This window comes from Oreochromis aureus, linkage group 5, assembly GCF_013358895.1.
Source record: "Oreochromis aureus strain Israel breed Guangdong linkage group 5, ZZ_aureus, whole genome shotgun sequence".
In the NCBI taxonomy this organism is placed as follows: domain Eukaryota; kingdom Metazoa; phylum Chordata; class Actinopteri; order Cichliformes; family Cichlidae; genus Oreochromis; species Oreochromis aureus.
The window spans coordinates 23,898,345-23,916,736 of record NC_052946.1 but is presented as its reverse complement, the minus strand read 5'-3'; the positions used below and the strand labels follow the sequence as shown (position 1 = coordinate 23,916,736).

The 18,392-nt window shown below is 38.6% G+C and overlaps 2 protein-coding genes across 2 annotated transcripts; both read right to left on the bottom strand.

The window, feature by feature from the left end:
• fam83e (family with sequence similarity 83 member E) lies at positions 1-8,856 on the bottom strand. Its single transcript, XM_031757516.2, has 20 exons — positions 8,593-8,856; positions 7,767-8,437; positions 7,189-7,335; positions 6,168-6,292; positions 5,655-6,077; positions 5,190-5,240; positions 5,033-5,086; positions 4,887-4,937; positions 4,674-4,724; positions 4,512-4,568; positions 4,379-4,429; positions 4,229-4,285; positions 4,085-4,135; positions 3,923-3,979; positions 3,791-3,841; positions 3,630-3,686; positions 3,492-3,542; positions 2,840-3,041; positions 2,544-2,750; positions 1-1,745 (listed from the first exon to the last, which is right to left on the bottom strand). The coding sequence occupies exons 2-20, from the start codon at positions 8,226-8,228 to the stop codon at positions 1,596-1,598; spliced, it is 2,355 nt and encodes a 784-aa protein (XP_031613376.1). The 5' UTR covers positions 8,229-8,437; positions 8,593-8,856; the 3' UTR covers positions 1-1,595.
• Positions 8,857-9,271: 415 nt separating this feature from the next.
• Positions 9,272-13,060, bottom strand: LOC116334234 (epithelial membrane protein 3-like). The gene is made up of 5 exons (XM_031757603.2): positions 12,798-13,060; positions 11,553-11,680; positions 11,250-11,352; positions 10,987-11,127; positions 9,272-9,791 (listed from the first exon to the last, which is right to left on the bottom strand). The coding sequence occupies exons 2-5, from the start codon at positions 11,628-11,630 to the stop codon at positions 9,616-9,618; spliced, it is 498 nt and encodes a 165-aa protein (XP_031613463.1). The 5' UTR covers positions 11,631-11,680; positions 12,798-13,060; the 3' UTR covers positions 9,272-9,615.
• Between the last annotated feature and the right edge of the window lie 5,332 nt (positions 13,061-18,392).

Sequence of the window (18,392 nt, the reverse complement as noted above, 5' to 3'; positions counted from 1 at the left end):
TCCATGTTTATTTTCTCTCCTTGCTAGAATAACTGAAAGATCTGAAAATGCACTTTACAGTAGAGGTAGAAGTCGAAGGCCAGTATAAGCAGTATGACAGTTAAACTGGATATTTTTTGGTAACATCATTTGTAGATGAGGAGGCCCAGATTACACAAAACATGTTTAGTCTGCCAAGTTGGCATTGTTAAAATATGAAAAGTGATAAAACAGAATTTAATTTCACATTCTAACTGTGATTTCCACCATAGAATTAACAGTAACTTTTAATAGTAAAACACATACATTCTTAATTTTCAAGTAAAGTTAACTAATTTATATAAGTCTATGGAAACCTATTGCAAAATACACATTTACAGGGAGCAAGCCCCCCCCCCCCCCAAAAAAAACAACAAAAACAAAAAAACAAAACAACAAAACAAAACAATAACAAGATTATGAACAGAGATGAAAGTATTCTTGTTAAAACAGGACAACTGTAATCTATTACATCTTTAAACACAATGTTTTCTGTGTTACGCTATACATATTTCAAAGTATTTTGGTCTCCAAGAATTTTGATTTTGTGTATTTTCAGATATTTTATTTTCATTTTCGGTGCTACCCTTAAAGCCTGTACTTCTTAAACATTTTGTTGTTTGACTTAAAAAACTAATTTTTGGATCAAGTACTGTGATCCATGAAAAAGAAAAAGAACCAAAAAATAAATAAATAAAAATAAAATAAAAATAAATAAAAAATCCTTCTGTGTTTTTCTACACTGAACTGAAAAAACTTACCCCAAAACTTACCCCATATTTCTGGCTTTGTGATTTCGTCACTTAACAATCAATCGGTATGTCTAAATTACCACCAAACTTTCTTTACTTCCACTTTCATTTGCACATTTCATTAGCTACACCTGCTTTAGGCATGTAAACGTTGTCACAATGACATGCTTAAGTTCATACTGAGGATCAAAATGGAGAAGAAAGGAGATTTAGGTGACTCTGAACATGAGCTATAGCAGCAGAAGACCACACAGGGTGACACTCCTGTCAGGTAAGAACAATTGATAAGTCTTGATTTCTGCTGCAACATTTGGCGTTCAGACTTCTTGTGTTTCTCAAACTTCTTTCATGAACATTACAGTGAGTTCACTGTGTTCAAACAGCCTCCACAGTCACCAAATATCAGCAGCCATGTGATGATGTCATGTCAATATGGACCAAAATCTCTGAGGATTGTTTCCAGCACCTTGTTGAATCTGTGTCTTGAAAGTGTAACTAATGAAGTCATTATCAGTTCATCATCAAAGATCTAAACCCACTTGAAGGGGCTCAGTGAAGTCACTTCTATGAACATTTTAATCAAAAAAGATGTTTAACAAATAACAGAGTTGATATTTTTCCTAGTGAGCAGCAACAATATGACTATTTTACATGTAAGTCACCGTACATGTAAAACATCGTGTCCATAATGCCTGTTATCCATGTGCTTGTTACTAATGCTTTTCATTACAGTCTCTGCCTGCTTTGGCTTATACTTTCAGTAATTAACACTGCAGATGTCGTAAAATATCCACTGCCAGCCGGTTTCTTTGTGTTCACAGTATATCACTCATGGTTTTCTCCTTTCTTCCTTCCCGAGTCCACACCGAGAAAACTGTAACTGCGAGGCCTCTCTGTGGGCATTAATGTGGACCTCACTTTGTCGTTCCTCTTTTCCATCAGGGCAAGGCCAGGTGTTATGTAAGATGGGTCATACTGTCAGGGAAACAGAAAAAGAGTATCAGATACTGGCACTATGGCACTATAGTTATCTACTTCTCACAGATCAGTGAATTAAAAGTTAATGCTACCTTTGTTTTTCAACCTGAGGGTAATTACAGAGATAAAACAGACTACTTAGTTTCTTTTTTTCACTGTAAAACAGTAGAAATGATTCTTGTCGCTTCTAAAATATTTGAAAATAAATTACATGTGATTTCACTCATACAGATAACTTTTTTAAAAATTTGATTGTAGTTTTTAGGGGTCACCAGCCAAAAAGGCTGAAAACCCTTTGCTAATTTGTACTTTCTACATGTATATTTAACACATGGATTTTACTAAAAGGAAATTTCACTAAAAATAATTGTTTTCCTTTCTTTTGGCTTCTTATTACTTACTTCAGAGTTCTAAGATGATAACTTTTAATACTGAGGAGAAGAGATATTTGCATAAGGCCACTGTTATGTTTTTGTGGATTGACTTAATTTCAGGTTTATTTCTATAGTGCCAAATCACACTAACAAGGTTCTTTATATTCTAAGGTAAATGCACTGCAGTGTAAGTAAAACCCCAAACTTTCAATTTATCTCCGATGAGCAGCACTAGGAGGATTCTTCCTTTTAACAGGAAGTAACTCCCGGCCAATCCAGGCGCAGGGAGAGGCAGCCATGTGACATAACCTCTCACAGGGATTAAGGGGAAAGAAAAAAGGAGAGCACAGACAGAAAAGGGAGAGCTGCAATGAATATCTCTCTAAGTCCTTCAGTTAGTTAGTTGAATCTGCACACTTACAGTGGGCCTGGTATATCTCGGCACTGAGACTCCTTTCTTTTCATGACTTGTAGCTGCGTCTTCCTTGCTCAGATCCCACATGGACTGGGTATGTATACTCTTTGATTCTCTCTTAAGCAGTCCTGAACTGGTCTGTGGAATTTTCCTCATGATGTCGCTCAGAGCACTGAAGTTCTCGTCCCTGTGCACGCTCAAGATTAGCGGCTTCTGACAGGAGAGAAATACATCTTAGCTTTGCTAGGAGCTCCATATCAAGATGATATGGAGTGTTTTGAAAGCAAAAGCAGGTTACTTACTCTAGAAGATGGATTGTTCACCATTTTTGTTGCAATATCATCTGTTTTACTCTCCTCTTCTGCAATAGAGTACCTCCTTGCCTGAAAAGAGTAACGCCTGTGCGTTGCCTCATTTGCTTTGTCATCATATCTAGATGTATTTCTGGTATATAAAGTCGTGCTCCTCTCTGTGGGGTGGTGCCTGGAAGTGTCTCTCTCCATGCTGCACTCCATCCAGTAGGAATGAAAAGTGACAAATTTTATTTTAGACATTTTAGACCATTTGAAAATCAAACAACTCTGAATAAATGCGCAAAAGGAAAGCTAAGGAAAGAAAATTATAACCGCCGGGCTTTATCCTTTTTAAAAAAAAGTTTTCCTTGTGTGAACATGTCATTTGAATATAAAAGGATAGAAAAGTAATTTAAAAAAAACAATCATGCCAACACACACACACACACATACACACACACAGAAGAAAAATCTGGCATTATTTTAAAGTAGGTACAGTTAAAATGCTTATGACCAGCTTTTCTCAATAAACCACAGATGTGCTGGATACAATAGAGTACAATATAATCTACAAAATACACAATTTGGACATTAAATTATTATTTATACAATTACTTCAATAACTTATTTTGGTGTCAGATATTTGGACATGACAACTTACCTTTTTGTTCTTTCTAAAGGAGCTGGCTGCGTTGATAAGGACTCCCTGCTCCTAAATCAAGACCAAGATCAACAACCCGTGGAAAAAACAGAGACAGCTAATTGTCTTAATCATAGCATAGCTAATAATAGGACTCACTTGAAAAGTAAATTTTCTATGACATTAGTTGACTCTTGAGGCAGATTGTCTTTGACCCTGTCAAATACAAATATCTGTAAAAACATCCTACAAACATATACAAATAGATATATTTGGACAAGAAATTGCCAAAGAAAAAACTTGTATCTTGTTGATCTTACCTTTTTCTTCTGTCTGAAGTATCTGGCTGTGTTGATAAGGACTCTCTGTTCCTATTAAATAATCAAGATCTTAAATGTTTGTGCAAAAGAGCTAATAGTCTTAATAATAGCATAGCTCATAATAACACTCACTTGAAAACTGTTGATTTTTCTATGTCAGCTGCCACAGGAGACATGCTTCCAGATAACCTGTCAAATATATAAATCTGTAAAAACATCTTCAAAATATAGATATATTTGGGCGCAACATTTTAAAATGAAAAATTATTTTTCCTTATATCATGTTGATCTTACTTTTTTACTCTGTCTGAAGTAGCTGGCTGAGTTGATACGAGCTCTCTGTTCCTGTGAAAACAAATAAGATCCCAAATATCATCAGCCTGGAAAAAACAGACCCTTAATAATCTCAGTCATGCCACAGCTAATAATAAGACTCACTTGAAAGTTGATTTTTCTACTACATCAGTTGCCACCGGAGAGATTTTGTCTTTGGCCCTGTCAAAGACAAAACTCTGTAAAAATATCCTAAAATATTTATAAAAAGATACATTAAAAAAAACCAACTAACTTGTATCTTGTTGATCTTACCTTTTCGTTCTGTCTGAAGTATCCGGCTGTGTTGATAAGGACTCTCTGCTCCTATGAAAATAGTCAAGATCTTAAATGTTTGTGCAAAAGAGCTAATAGTCTTAATAATAGCATAGCTCATAATAACACTCACTTGAAAACTGTTGATTTTTCTATGTCAGCTGCCACAGGAGACATGCTTCCAGATAACCTGTCAAATATATAAATCTGTAAGAACATCCTCAAAATATAGATATATTTAGACGTGACATTTTAAAATGAATAATTATTTTTCCTTAGATCTTGTTGATCTTACTTTTTTACTCTGTCTGAAGTAGCTGGCTGAGTTGATACGAGCTCTCTGTTCCTGTGAAAACAAATAAGATCCCAAATATCATCAGCCTAGAAAAAACAGACCCCTAATAATCTCAGTCATGCCACATATAAATATTTATAAAATGATACATTTGAACAATAAAAAAAGAAAAAGAAAAAGAAAAAAAAATTACTTGTATGTTGTTGATCTTACCTTTTTGTTCTGTCTGAAGTATCCGGCTGGGTTGATAAGGACTCTCTGCTCCTATGAAAATAGTCAAGATCCCAAATGTTTGTGTAAAACATCGACATGGAAAAAACATCTAATAGTTTGAATCATAAGCGTTTACTAAGACTCACTTGAAAGTGGATTTCTCCATGTCAGTTGCCACTGGAGAAAGGCTGTCTGTGATCCTGTCGAATTAAAAAATCTTTAATAACATGCTGAAAATATACATATATTTGAAAATGACAGTCTAAAAAGAATTCTTTTTTTCTGGTGTCTTATTGATTCTACCTTTTTGTTCTCTCTGAAGTAGCTGGCTCTGCTGTCAAAGGCTCTCTGTTCCTATGAGCATAATCAAGATTCCTAATGTTTGTGTAAATCATCGACATGGAAAAAACATAGCTAATAGTTCGAATCATAACATAGCTTTTAATAAGATTCACTTGAAAGTTGAGTTTTTAACAACTTCAGTTGCCACTGGAGAGAAGTTTTCTTTGAATCTGTCAGATACAAAAATCTGAAAAAAACATCCTGGAGCACAAAATATTGAAAATATCCATTTTTCTATTCTGGAAACTACTCAGAGAATGATACAAAAGGGAGGACAGGTTAAAGAAAAAAAGCAAGAAGATGAGCTACAGGTTTGGTTAAAGGACAGAATAAATTGGCCATGAGAATTTTAAATATACCTGCTGTACTCTGACATATTTATTCAAAGATTCGGTAATGGTGTGGAGACTAATTCAGATACACTACCTTCTTTTATCCACAATATAGTTTTGGTTGTTAGTAAATCCATCCATTAAAGGTGTGTTTTTATCTAACTGCATGCTGTTCTGTAGTGGCATTTCCAGCTTCACCACTTCTCCATGAAGATACAGAGGACTGGTTGGCAAGCTGCTTTCTTCTGAAAAAACTCCCATCTTATCCCAGTCCAGAGGGGAAACAGCACGTGGGGACGGAGGGTCGGTGATATCGGGATCAACAGAGATCCTTTTCAGGAGTCTGACATCTGAAATGTCTTTAAGCTGATGGTTTTGGTTCACATGGGTTGCAGTGGAAAGAACTGGGAGTGAACTAGCATACAAAATCCTGAACTCCCGGTCAAATGCGTCAACAGCCGGTCCCCTCAGGACGGTGATCAGCTGCCGGTGCAGGTGGGTATCCGTCCAGGTGAAGCTGCAGAATTCAGCAACAATGTTTTAAATCACTTTCAAGCATGCGCGCCTTACATGTAAAGGAAAGCAGGTGGAAGCCAAATCTGTTTACCTGTAGCTGCCGTGAATCACTGTGTCTAAATCCACCAGAAGGAATTTCTCGTTCATTTCCCCAACCAGCTTTCTTCCATCCCTCAAACCAAAACTTCTCCCACCAAGAGCTCGGACTCGTATGTTCTGTCAAAACACATCGCATTACACTGAAACCTGTGACAGAGCCAAAAGCTGAATCGTCACATTGGTGTGAACTGATGTGTAATACTGTAAGTACTGTAGGTACAAACAAGACCATGATCTTGATATGGTTAAGTGGTGCTTTAGGTTTCAAGGTGATATAATCAATGCAAAGGAGTTTAGGCTCGATTCCCTGAGGACACATGAATGAATGTATAAAATGGCATGCAACAGGAACAGCTACGACTGCGTTTACACTTGGATTTAAATGAATTTTGTGGAAAGGATTGGATAGAAGTGTAAACAGGGTTTTAATCCCGAATTTTTTCCAAGTATGGCTGAATTCTGCCCTGAATTTTACCTTCTGTTCATCTATTTCATCGGCAGCTCTAATGAGAACGCTGTGTTTGCTTGAAAGCAATACTAACTCCACTGAATGCTGTGCAACCAGTTTAGCTATGTGGCTGATTCTCTGCTACATTCCTACCATCAGCTTGTCAAAGCACAAAGACAAGACCTGCAGTTTGAGTTCCAGCATGTGTGCACAGAGTCAAGCGACTCAAACTGAACTAAAACAATAAAACTAGATGTGAAAAACATTTTTAACTAAAATAAATACATAAATTAGACTTTGGGAACAAATATGTGCTTATATATGTCACTACAGTAGCATGGGACATATGGGAAGTGTTTTTAGTTTCATTCTTTGTCAGCTTAAACAAATTTACCACCACATTGAGCACAACGAGGCTTTGTTGCACATGTTAAGACCAGGATAGCAAATGAAAATATCCCATTCCACAATGCGTTGCTGTGTCCGACTAAAATCTTTGTTTTATTTACTGCCATGTGTGAAGGATGGCTGCTAGGTGTGTGCTGATTTGTATGTGTTGACTCACTGGATGGCAGAGCCTGTTGGACGAGAACTTCTCCTGAATGGACCTTTGGTTCAGGATGATGTAGACAGGGACGCCCCGAGAGGCAGCCCTGTGTAAATCTCCAATTATTGCACTATCTGTCAGTCTGTCTACCACGATGGCGATTACCTGAATCACACAAAAATATGCATGTATATAATTTAGCCTACATTTTAAACTAAAGCCCACTTCTTTCAGTGTTCAGGCCTGTAATAACAATATAATCATAACAATAAGAAATAATGACATCATAATGGCTTAAAGGCTAAAAATTGATGGTTAATTATCAAAGACATATCTAACCATAAAAGTACATTTTTTTTAAAAGGAAGTGCTGCCTCTAAGCCTTTTTCTACAGGAAGTCTACAGGAGGGCAAAAAACCCCATAAAAATATTTAACTCTAGAAGCAATTCAGCAAGCGAAACAAATAAAAGCATCTTCATCAGGGTCTAAGCATATAACTAACTTCCTTTTAGATATACTGAGTTTATGTACTTCATATGAAATCATAAGCTGTATTTATCCGTGAAAATAATGAATCCAGTTGAAATTTGCGTACTTGTCTGGCTCTTTGTAAGTGCCGTCTGATCACCTCTCTGACTGAAGGTCCCCCTTCTGCAGGAGGGCTGGTGTGGACTGTGACACTTGCCGTTACTGACCAGGGGATTTTATCAGGCCAGCCCAAATCCAGGCCCGGGACCGGCACGTCCGAGTGGCAGGGAAAGTAACTGGAACAGAAGTCATCCATCTCCGCGATGCTCTCTGCTCCATTCTCATGTTGTAGCCGCGGCTCGTTGAAAGAGTAGCTCTGAACCCAGCTTTTCAACTGGCTGACCTCTTCAGAGGATAAGAAGCAGTTGGGGAGCTCTTTGACGACTGAGCTGTAGAAAGCCTCTGGTCCAGCGCTCAGTAGCTTCTCCACTGCCTCTCTCTCCCTCTCACTATAGATGAACTCCGGGGAGGACTCATCCACCGGCAGGAAAACTGTATTCTCATCCAGACTCTCCTCGTTGTTTGACATGACTGCAGTCTTTCCCGGCAATAAGCGTTTCCTTTTCTAAAGTGATGACACTCAACTCATGTCGCTCTCCAATCAAGAAAAACTGATATTTTCATTCACTCCTCCAGAAAAGAAAAAAAGGCATACTATTTCCATTTATGGCAGTTCAAAGATATCTTGTCCTCGCTTGCAGTCAGAAAAAGCTCGAGTAAACTTTATGATTTTGTCCCCTAAAACAACCAAAAATTAAAATAGGTTGAAATGTTTGATGAATAAATCAGCACTTTGTGAAACTCACCTCCTGGGCAGTTTGATCTCTTGGGCTCAAGTGTGATACTTAAGCTGAGAGCAGCTGTGATTCTTCTGTGTGTGTCACCTCACCTACCTGTTATCTAATTTCATTAAACGCTTCCACTCCTTGTTGCTGACACCATTCCCAGATTCCAGACATACTGCGCAGCTGACGGATCGCTTCAGATCACAGACGCCCTGGCATGACTCTACTTTATCCCCTCTGTCTTCACAGCTTATTTTGCCGGTTTCCGATTGTAAAGAAGATGCATATACCTGTGTGTGAGGCGTGTAGTGGATTATAGTGCCATGCATTCTTTATTTGAGAAGCTGTCGTGCGCCACGCAGTGTTTTTTTTTGGGGACCGGTCCAGCCTGACTGGTAAGTTTAATACTGTATCTAGCTCTGCATCAAACGGTGATAGGTGTAATCTGTAAACTGTTTCATTTTGATTTCTTTGGAAGTGCTTTAACGAAGCTGTTTGTGTTTCTAAAGCACGATAGCGCGGGAAAGAGTTATCACTGATTTGTTTTTCCTCTACAGTTCTGCTGTTCCGTTGAAAATGTCCTGAGGTTGCTTTGAAAAGATAAACAGCGAATGCCACAAATTGGTGAGCGATTAAATGACAAAGAGGGAGCAACATTTTTGCAGCCACAGCGTTATGTCGTTAGATTAAACCTCCTCTGTGTTACACACAAAGCACTTACTGAGAAACAAAGGAAAGCCCACAAAGACTGAACCCTTTAAAACACAGGAATGCTCTTCAGCCCAGCTCTGAGTGCGTTTCCTTTTAATGAGTGCATTTTCTCATTGCATAAAAAATATATATAAACATTAAACACAGCAATTTATACATGTATTTGCTCGTGTTAAAAAAATACTTCCATATTGACACGATCACTCAATTATTCTGTAGTAACTTTGAATTCCCTGGAAGCAGGAATAAGAAAACTGAGCTGTGGCATTTAAAGATGCACTTCATTCTGAGTCATCTTATTTCCTCATCATGTGTGCTTACTCTTAACTGGGGAGCAGAGGGACAGAAAGAGAAAGAGAGAGAGACAGATAAGGTTATTGGGCTCTGAATAAGGTGCCTTCGCTTCCGCTTCTTGTTGGCTCACTGCTTCTTGCGCAGGTGGATGTACAGGACTCCACTCAGGAGAAGCAAGGGGACGCACAGCCACGCCAGGATGAAACAGTAGCCAAAGTGTCCTTTGTTCAAGACTCTTGAGTCATCAAAAATCTCCTTTCTGTGGAAGGTGGAGATGAGGCAAGCGGCAAAGTCCGTGAAACCTGCAAAAGTTTTAAAATAAATAAACAAAAAACTCATATTTTAAAACCACATTAGAGAGTGAGTGACATTGCCTAATTTTACAGACATCAGGTGAGATGATGAACCAGATACATTGGTTCACACTAACACCTGTCTGTTATTGTTACACTTTTGCGTTTTGTTCTTTACGTTTATTTACAGTACTGTGAGCAGAATTCCTCAGGAGTCCTAAAGGCCCAGCAAGGGTGGTGGGGGGATGAGGCACTCAGAAGAAAGAGGAGCATTTCACTTTAATGCACATCTGTGATGACTTCCCAAAATGTCAGTACAATCATTTTAAGGTTTTAAATATCATGGTTAGTTTTCTCTTTTATTTAGAGAAGACAAGTCATGTCAGGACATTTGACATATCAGTGCTTTCCAACCTCCAAAAGCTGTCTGTTATGCTCTACCTCACTGGTTTCTAAAGATGAAGCATATATATCCCTAAAAACAAAAAGATTGTCGGTTTGTTTGGTTTGTTCTGATTGGCTGCCTGTCCCAAACTGAAAGTTCTAACTGCAGGTGGGAGGGGCTTCTGTGTCTTTGGAATATATGCTCTCGCTGAGCGATTATCTGAACATCTATTAACCGAGGCTTACAGGAATTACTTGTACATACTTTTGCCTCATTATCTGAAACTTGGGTCTTGAGCATGCACAGCTGTATCAGCAAAAAAATAAGGAAAAACACAATAAGCTGACTTTTAAAGGTTAAAAACACTTTTTTTTTAGTTTTAAGCAAGTGGTAATAAGACAGGAGCTAATACTGAATTTGTTGAAGATACAGCTGTGGTTTAACACACAGTGGTGCTCTAGTGAGCCACAGTTTAAAGGTGTGAATCGTGCAGTTGCTTTGATTACAATCACAACCATCAGGCTACACAAACTGTTGTCAGACCAGTTTATTGATGTTTTGAACTGCAGATGAGATAAGAAAACTGTTTGATGACAAGAAAACTAACATCTTTGTCAAATTTCTACCATATAGAAGAAAAGCATGACTCAAAAAGTTTGGAAAAATATGAAAGCAACTGTTTTTATAGTCAAATCAATGTAATGCAAGTGTCCAGTCCAATTAACACAGGTTTAGCTAAGCTGTTAAGGCCATAAGAGAGTGAAAATGTAAAATTCTCACAGGTTACTCTTTGCAAAGAAAAAAGAAGTCATTAAATACCTGCAAAGGCCTGACAGAAGCCTGTGATGTAGAACAGCCTTCCTCTGGACATGGTGAACAGCTGACCCAGAAAAAGCAGGAAGGAGATTGAGGAGAAGACCACAGAGAGGACCATGAGGGCCTGGACAGACTGCAGCCAGTCTGGAAGAACAGGTTAAAGGAAGAGCATGGCTCACTATGAAGCTTTGAACTGTTATGCAATAGCCAATGATGCAGAAATGAAGTTAGAAATATGAAGTATGAAGTTAGAAATACTTTCTTACCACTTTCATTGGTAGCAGAACACAACCAGGCTTCTGTGGCATTGTCATACATGCAGTAATGCCAGAGGTTGGAGACTTCTGATTCTGTCCAAACCCACCAGGTCTAAAGAAAGAAAGAAATTAAAAGTATGCTCAGTCACACATTAAGACAAATATGCAGAAAGGCACATGGCACAAATCTACAGCTGGTATGTTGAGAAGCACCATTTTTTTGCTCAGCGCTCTTCGTATGACTTACAGAGTAACAGTGACATCTGTTGATAGAAGAGGGTAAATTATTTAACACCATTTTCCACGTCTCACCTTCTCAAGGGTGGCAATGACAAGCATGGCCAAGGAGAGCAAATGCAGCACGACTAAGGAGATGAGCAGGAAGACCATGGCTATTCTGAGATTTGAGGATGAGCCTAGAATCGGGTGTGCAACTGACCCTGTGAAGTTTGTGAGAAAGTAAAATGATTCATTATTAAAAGATTTTATAATTAGTCAGTGAACACTCCTCTTTGCTTTCTTCTTTTATGCTATTTAAAGTGGCCAGCAGATTTCCGTGGCCTGACACACTGGACTCTTTGTCTGCTTCTGGCCATTTTCACTGACAATCTCTGCTCATTTATCAAGGCAAAGGCACGCCACACAGAAGGAAGTGGATGCAGGGGAGTTGCTCCATCTCTTTAGACTCTATCCAGTCTCTGAGGAGCACATGAAAACATCTGCACCCTGTAACATCTGTAAACAAACATGTAGTATGATACCCTTATGCTCATGATCGAATACTGTGGCTTCTACTTTTTAAAATCTGGATATAAACCTCCAACATTTAAATGCACAAAGTATGAAAATCATATTAACGTATATAAAGTTTTTAACACTTTGTCAAATGATCAATGATGCTGAAGCCTTTTTTTGTAAACAGACCTCGGAGTCAAAATATAAAAGCACAAAACAAGTAAAACAGTTAAAATCTTTTGATAAGTCAGCAAATTTACTAAAACTTAAATCAAGTCTTTCCTCTGTGTGACTAATAACTGTCACTGCGGTAACAGAAGAGAGGAAAATAAACACTTTCCTGAATATTTGGGAAGCTCAAAGGGGAAATTACATCGTTAAGTAGCACTCTTCAGTTTCAGTTCACTAACACATCTGGATAAAATTATTAAATGATTTTTTTTCTATAAAGCCTGCACACTACATTAGAAATTCTCCTTTTAAGTGATGTTTTTTTCTACTTTTTCAAATTAGAAATGGATAAAATTAAATTTTGAATTTGATTTGTCACCTTATGAGTCTGTAAATTGCACATCTGTTTACATTGGCACACTTCACTGTGTCGTTACCCTGCCAGGAGTTTGTATTGGTCTGGCATTACAGGGAAATGTTGCTTTTAAATCTCAGATGATCCAGAAAGACAGCGCTAAGGTATACTGTACAAAACTCCAGCATATCTCAAGATTAAAACAGAAAGTGTAACTTCATAAAAGCTCAGAGAAGTATTTTGTTAGTCTCTTTATAATCCTCCCTAACAAGTGTTTCTGTGAGTAAACTCCTTACCCGTTTCAAAGCGTTGGAGTCGAGAGAGATCCTCAGATACTTTTCCCTAGTGGCTCCTATCCACTATCTCTGCTTTTTCGTTCCTTGCAGAGGTTTTCGCTTGAAAACTTGGTGAGAAGGGCACAGAGGAGGAATGCAGAGTTAGACATAGGAGGAGTTCTCTACAGCCATTTCCTCCAAACTTTCCCTGCCCTCCCCCCAAATCTGTGGTCGGGACCAGCCCGACACCAAAACATAACATTCCTGTGGACCTGCGTGAACACAGAACATATTCTTTGCAGTTTCCTGCACACATCCCATCTGTACCGAAAATATGGGTCATAATAACAACAACACTGTGCTCATTAGGGGGTGTGTTGAAAAATGAAAAGGATCACACAGCATTTGTCATGATACTGCTAGATGTGTGGGCGGCACACGATTAAATTGCTACAGACAGATTTGTGTGCCAGTGCTGCCTTCCTGCTCGTGCTGTTCATTGAGCCTTGCAGCTTGGTATGAACACCACTACATCACTGCCTACATGAGGCGACTGAAGGACAGGAAATAAGGGCTGATTGCTGCCCACTTTTCATTGTAAATGTAGAAGAAATCTCAGACCACCCAGAATAAAACACACACCGTTTCATCCTAAATTAAATAAATAATAATTTGTCTTTAAACTCAGCTTCATCAAGTGACGTCATTCACGGTAAAGGTTTACTTAATTGTCCTACCAGGTAGTAGACTTTGTCTCACTAATGAGAGACTGTCTTCTGTGTACCTGAAGTAGTGTCAAGATTAAAAAATATCAAATACAGAAAATAGGAAGTGGCTGGATTATTTTTACTGTTGTATTCGTGTTTAGGAATCACTTTGGTTCATCGAGGTGCTGCTTATTACAGGGAGTGCAGAATTATTAGGCAAATGAGTATTTTGTCCACATCATCCTCTTCATGCATGTTGTCTTACTCCAAGCTGTATAGGCTCGAAAGCCTACTACCAATTAAGCATATTAGGTGATGTGCATCTCTGTAATGAGAAGGGGTGTGGTCTAATGACATCAACACCCTATATCAGGTGTGCATAATTATTAGGCAACTTCCGTTCCTTTGGCAAAATGGGTCAAAAGAAGGACTTGACAGGCTCAGAAAAGTCAAAAATACTGAGATATCTTGCAGAGGGATGCAGCAGTCTTAAAATTGCAAAGCTTCTGAAGCGTGATCATCGAACAATCAAGCGTTTCATTCAAAATAGTCAACAGGGTCGCAAGAAGCGTGTGGAAAAACCAAGGCGCAAAATAACTGCCCATGAACTGAGAAAAGTCAAGCGTGCAGCTGCCAAGATGCCACTTGCCACCAGTTTGGCCATATTTCAGAGCTGCAACATCACTGGAGTGCCCAAAAGCACAAGGTGTGCAATACTCAGAGACATGGCCAAGGTAAGAAAGGCTGAAAGACGACCACCACTGAACAAGACACAAGCTGAAACGTCAAGACTGGGCCAAGAAATAGCTCAAGACTGATTTTTCTAAGGTTTTATGGACTGATGAAATGAGAGTGAGTCTTGATGGGCCAGATGGATGGGCCCGTGGCTGGATTGGTAAAGGGCAGAGAGCTCCAGTCCGACTCAGTCGCCAGCAAGGTGGAGGTGGAGTACTGGTTTGGGCTGGTATCATCAAAGATGAGCTTGTGGGGCCTTTTCGGGTTGAGGATGGAGTCAAGCTCAACTCCCAGTCCTACTGCCAGTTTCTGGAAGACACCTTCTTCAAGCAGTGGTACAGGAAGAAGTCTGCATCCTTCAGGAAAAATATGATTTTCATGCAGGACAATGCTCCATCACATGCGTCCAAGTACTCCACAGCGTGGCTGGCAAGAAAGGGTATAAAAGAAGAAAAACTAATGACATGGCCTCCTTGTTCACCTGATCTGAACCCCATTGAGAACCTGTGGTCCATCATCAAATGTGAGATTTACAAGGAGGGAAAACAGTACACCTCTCTGAACAGTGTCTGGGAGGCTGTGGTTGCTGCTGCACGCAATGTTGATGGTGAACAGATCAAAACACTGACAGAATCCATGGATGGCAGGCTTTTGAGTGTCCTTGCAAGGAAAGGTGGCTATATTGGTTGCTGATTTGTTTTTTTGTTTTTGAATGTCAGAAATGTATATTTGTGAATGTGGAGATGTTATATTGGTTTCACTGGTAAAAATAAATAATTGAAATGGGTATATATTTGTTTTTTGTTAAGTTGCCTAATAATTATGCACAGTAATAGTCACCTGCACACACAGATATCCCCCTAAAATAGCTAAAACTAAAACAAACTAAAAACTACTTCCAAAACATTCAGCTTTGATATTAATGAGTTTTTTGGGTTCATTGAGAACATGGTTGTTGTTCAATAATAAAATTATTCCTCAAAAATACAACTTGCCTAATAATTCTGCACTCCCTGTATGCTGTTTCATTACAGCACCACCTTAATACACATGAACTTATTAAAGACCGTGAAAAGTAAAAATTGTGAAAGTAAAATTGTAGTTTTAAAAGTACAGTACTGGGCTTGAGCCACCCTTTTTTTCTTTGCTTTTTGCTAGGAAAATGGGAGATAGGTGCCAGCATTTATTGGAATATGTGCACACATACATAGAAGTACAGCATATAAAACAAAAACAGTTTATACAATTCTAACAAGTTTCATAGACAATGTTTGTTATGACCACCTTTATGCTCTCACGCAGCAGGCTTGGTTGTGGTTCCTAGGATCTCTAGAAGTAGAATTTGAGGCAGACCCTCTACTATGGAGCCAAATCCCAGTTTGCATCCTGGAGACAGACACCCTCACTAAATTTAAGGTTAGCCTAAGCCCTAAGACAGCTGGGATAGGCTGCAGTGCCCCCCGCGACCCTGAAAAGGAAAAGGAGAAGTGGATGGATGGATGAATCAGAATCGTGTTTATTGGCCAAGTATATGTGCAGACACATACAAGGAATTTGGTTCCGGTAGATGGAGGCTCTCAAGCACAGCAATGTAAATCACACGCACGCACACACACACACACGTCTATACAGTATATACATTACACATACATACACAAAGCTGTGTAAACCAACTAAATCAATCTAAACTTATATACATAGAATACAGGAATGAAGTGGAATAAATACTACAGAATGTACATAAGGTGCAGTTGCAGTCTGACTTAGTTATGGTGCTATAGGCTCAGATTTCATGGAAGGTACTGAGCACTTCTTGTCCATTCACCTCTTTTCACTCCTCAGGTGTTTATATCTCACTGCAGCATGTCATTAAATCCTTGTGTTCTCTTTTCCCTTCACCCCCCAATCGGTTGCAGCAGATGGCTGCCCCTCCCTGAGCTTGGTTCTGCCAGAGGTTTCTTCCTATTTAAAGGGGTTTTTCCTTCCCACTGTTGCCGGCAACTTTAGGTGTGATTTGGCACTACCTAACTAAACCTGCACTGAACTGAGCTCACTGAGGCAACTTTTCTTGTTATTTGTTTTAAGTCATCTTCAGGAATAGTTCTCCAGACATTTTAAAGGACATTTACCTTTTTTTCCCATATCAAGATGATCCTGCACTGCTTCAGTGAGCTGAGGTCCAGGCACTGGGGAGGTTAATCCTTGATTGTGGTTTTTCCTCTATCCAGGTATGCTTTTCCTGAATTGACAGGTTGTTTGGGATCATTGTCATGCTCAAAAACCAAACATTTTTATCAAGATCTCCAACACCACTGGTGGAAATACAGACCCAAACCATGACAGAGCCTCCACTGTGTTTCCACGGATGGCTGTTGACACTCACTGTTGCACCTCTCTCAACTCTGTATATACTTACAATGATTGGAACCAAAGATTAACTTCCATAAGACCTGTCGCCACTGTTTCAGTCCAGCTGTGTGTAACATGGTACCTCATAATTTTCTCCATTTCCCTTCCATAACAATGGCTTCTTGACAGCCAACCTTCACTGCGATTGTTTCTGGTGAAGGTTTAGCGAAGATCAACTAAAAGGCCATATATCAAGTTTCAAGTTGTTTTTTTAAAGGACAGACTGCACACCATGCTGAAATATTCCACATTTTTGACTAATAGCACTTTGGGAATGACTTTATTGTTGCAAACAAAACAAATCTCTTCCACAACAAATAACAGTCACTACAGTAACATGAGGAAAATAAACAATCTTTTTGTAATCTGAAGCATCCAGGAAGCTCAAATGGGAAGTGACATCATAAAGTAATACTCTTCAGTTTCAGTTCACTAATACAGCAGGAAAACATGAGTAAACTGATTATTCAGACAAGAAAAAAGAAAAAGCAGACACTACATGTAACCTTATAGCTCTGTACATTAATGCAGCAGTGCACATTTTAATTGTCAGGAATTTTTATTGGTTGCATTGGAAATCTTCCCTCCCCAATTCTGAGATTACTGGGAAATTGATGTACTTCTTTGACTATTCAGAAAGAAAACACTAAAATTTAAAATGGGAAAGTCTTCTAGGGCATGGGGGTTATTAGTTCTTTATCCAGGTAAAAATCTCATTGAGATTATTAATCTCATTTCCAAGAGAGACATTAGGGTATCATGGCAGCAAGAGTTAAACACATGTACCACATAACTACTTACAAAACAAATACAATATTCTGTACAAACATGTGAAAAATATACAATGATTTAGAGCAATATTTAAAAACCAACCACACCAAATAAGAATTATTCTCCCCTTTAAGATAGACTTAAAGTTCCAAGGAAACCAATGTTAGATGCAAAGGACATAGAAAAAAAAAAAAAAAGTACCTTTATGAAAGTGTGCAAAAGGGTGGACGAGATAAAGTAAAAAGTATGAAGTGCTTTGAATGCCCAAGTGCAGTAGAAAAGCAAACATTTATTTTCATAAATGTTCTGTGTTTTGTTAGTATTTGACCACATCTTCAAAGACCAATGCTGTAACATTTAACCAGGGCTTTGCAGAGATGTTTTATGGGCAGGTGCTCAAAATTAAAAAGGAGCGCATAGAACCAGGCTGAATAACAACCCACATTCATCCAGAATCTAATAATATAGAATTGCATCATACTATCACTCATCAGGTGGGGACAATGCAAAGCAAACAGCCTATATGTTACCTGATGGGGTACAATGTTACTGCTGCTGATAGTGCTGGAGGGCAGGGCTGTGTTGATCTGAGACTGTAGACATCAAGTCCAGAGGAGAAATGCCAGCTGATTAAAGAAGTGTTATGAGATAATAAAACAAAGATTGGTCACAGCTCTTGGAGCCATAGGGCGACAGATTTAAAAACTGGGAAATAAACTGAATAAACTGAAACTGGAATATTAGTAGGGCAAAAGAAAGGTGTAGTCATGGTAAGGTATGAATGTCACACACACAAAAACTAAATACAAAACACACACTGACATTTTATACCTCCTCCAGAATACTGTATGCTATGACCACAAGTTTGCATCCTGGTGCTGATCCAGAATCCGTCCCTTATTATTTATTATTTATTCCTAGTGCTATAATAATAAAGTTGAGAAAAAGTTATAAATATAAAATTATTTATGATGATTCAATTTGTTTGACTATC

Coding starts and splice junctions, on each gene's coding strand:
- fam83e (XM_031757516.2), bottom strand. CDS start 8,228: ATGTCAAACAACGAGGAGAGTCTGGATGAGAATACAGTTTTCCTGCCG. Junction 3,842..3,922: donor GAAAAATCAACAGTTTTCAA/GTGAGTGTTATT, acceptor ATTATTTAATAG/GAACAGAGAGTCCTTATCAA. Junction 3,543..3,629: donor ATAGAAAATTTACTTTTCAA/GTGAGTCCTATT, acceptor GTCTTGATTTAG/GAGCAGGGAGTCCTTATCAA.
- LOC116334234 (XM_031757603.2), bottom strand. CDS start 11,630: ATGGTCTTCCTGCTCATCTCCTTAGTCGTGCTGCATTTGCTCTCCTTG. Junction 11,128..11,249: donor TTCTGCTACCAATGAAAGTG/GTAAGAAAGTAT, acceptor CTGTTCTTCCAG/ACTGGCTGCAGTCTGTCCAG. Junction 9,792..10,986: donor CTTCTGTCAGGCCTTTGCAG/GTATTTAATGAC, acceptor AAACTTTTGCAG/GTTTCACGGACTTTGCCGCT.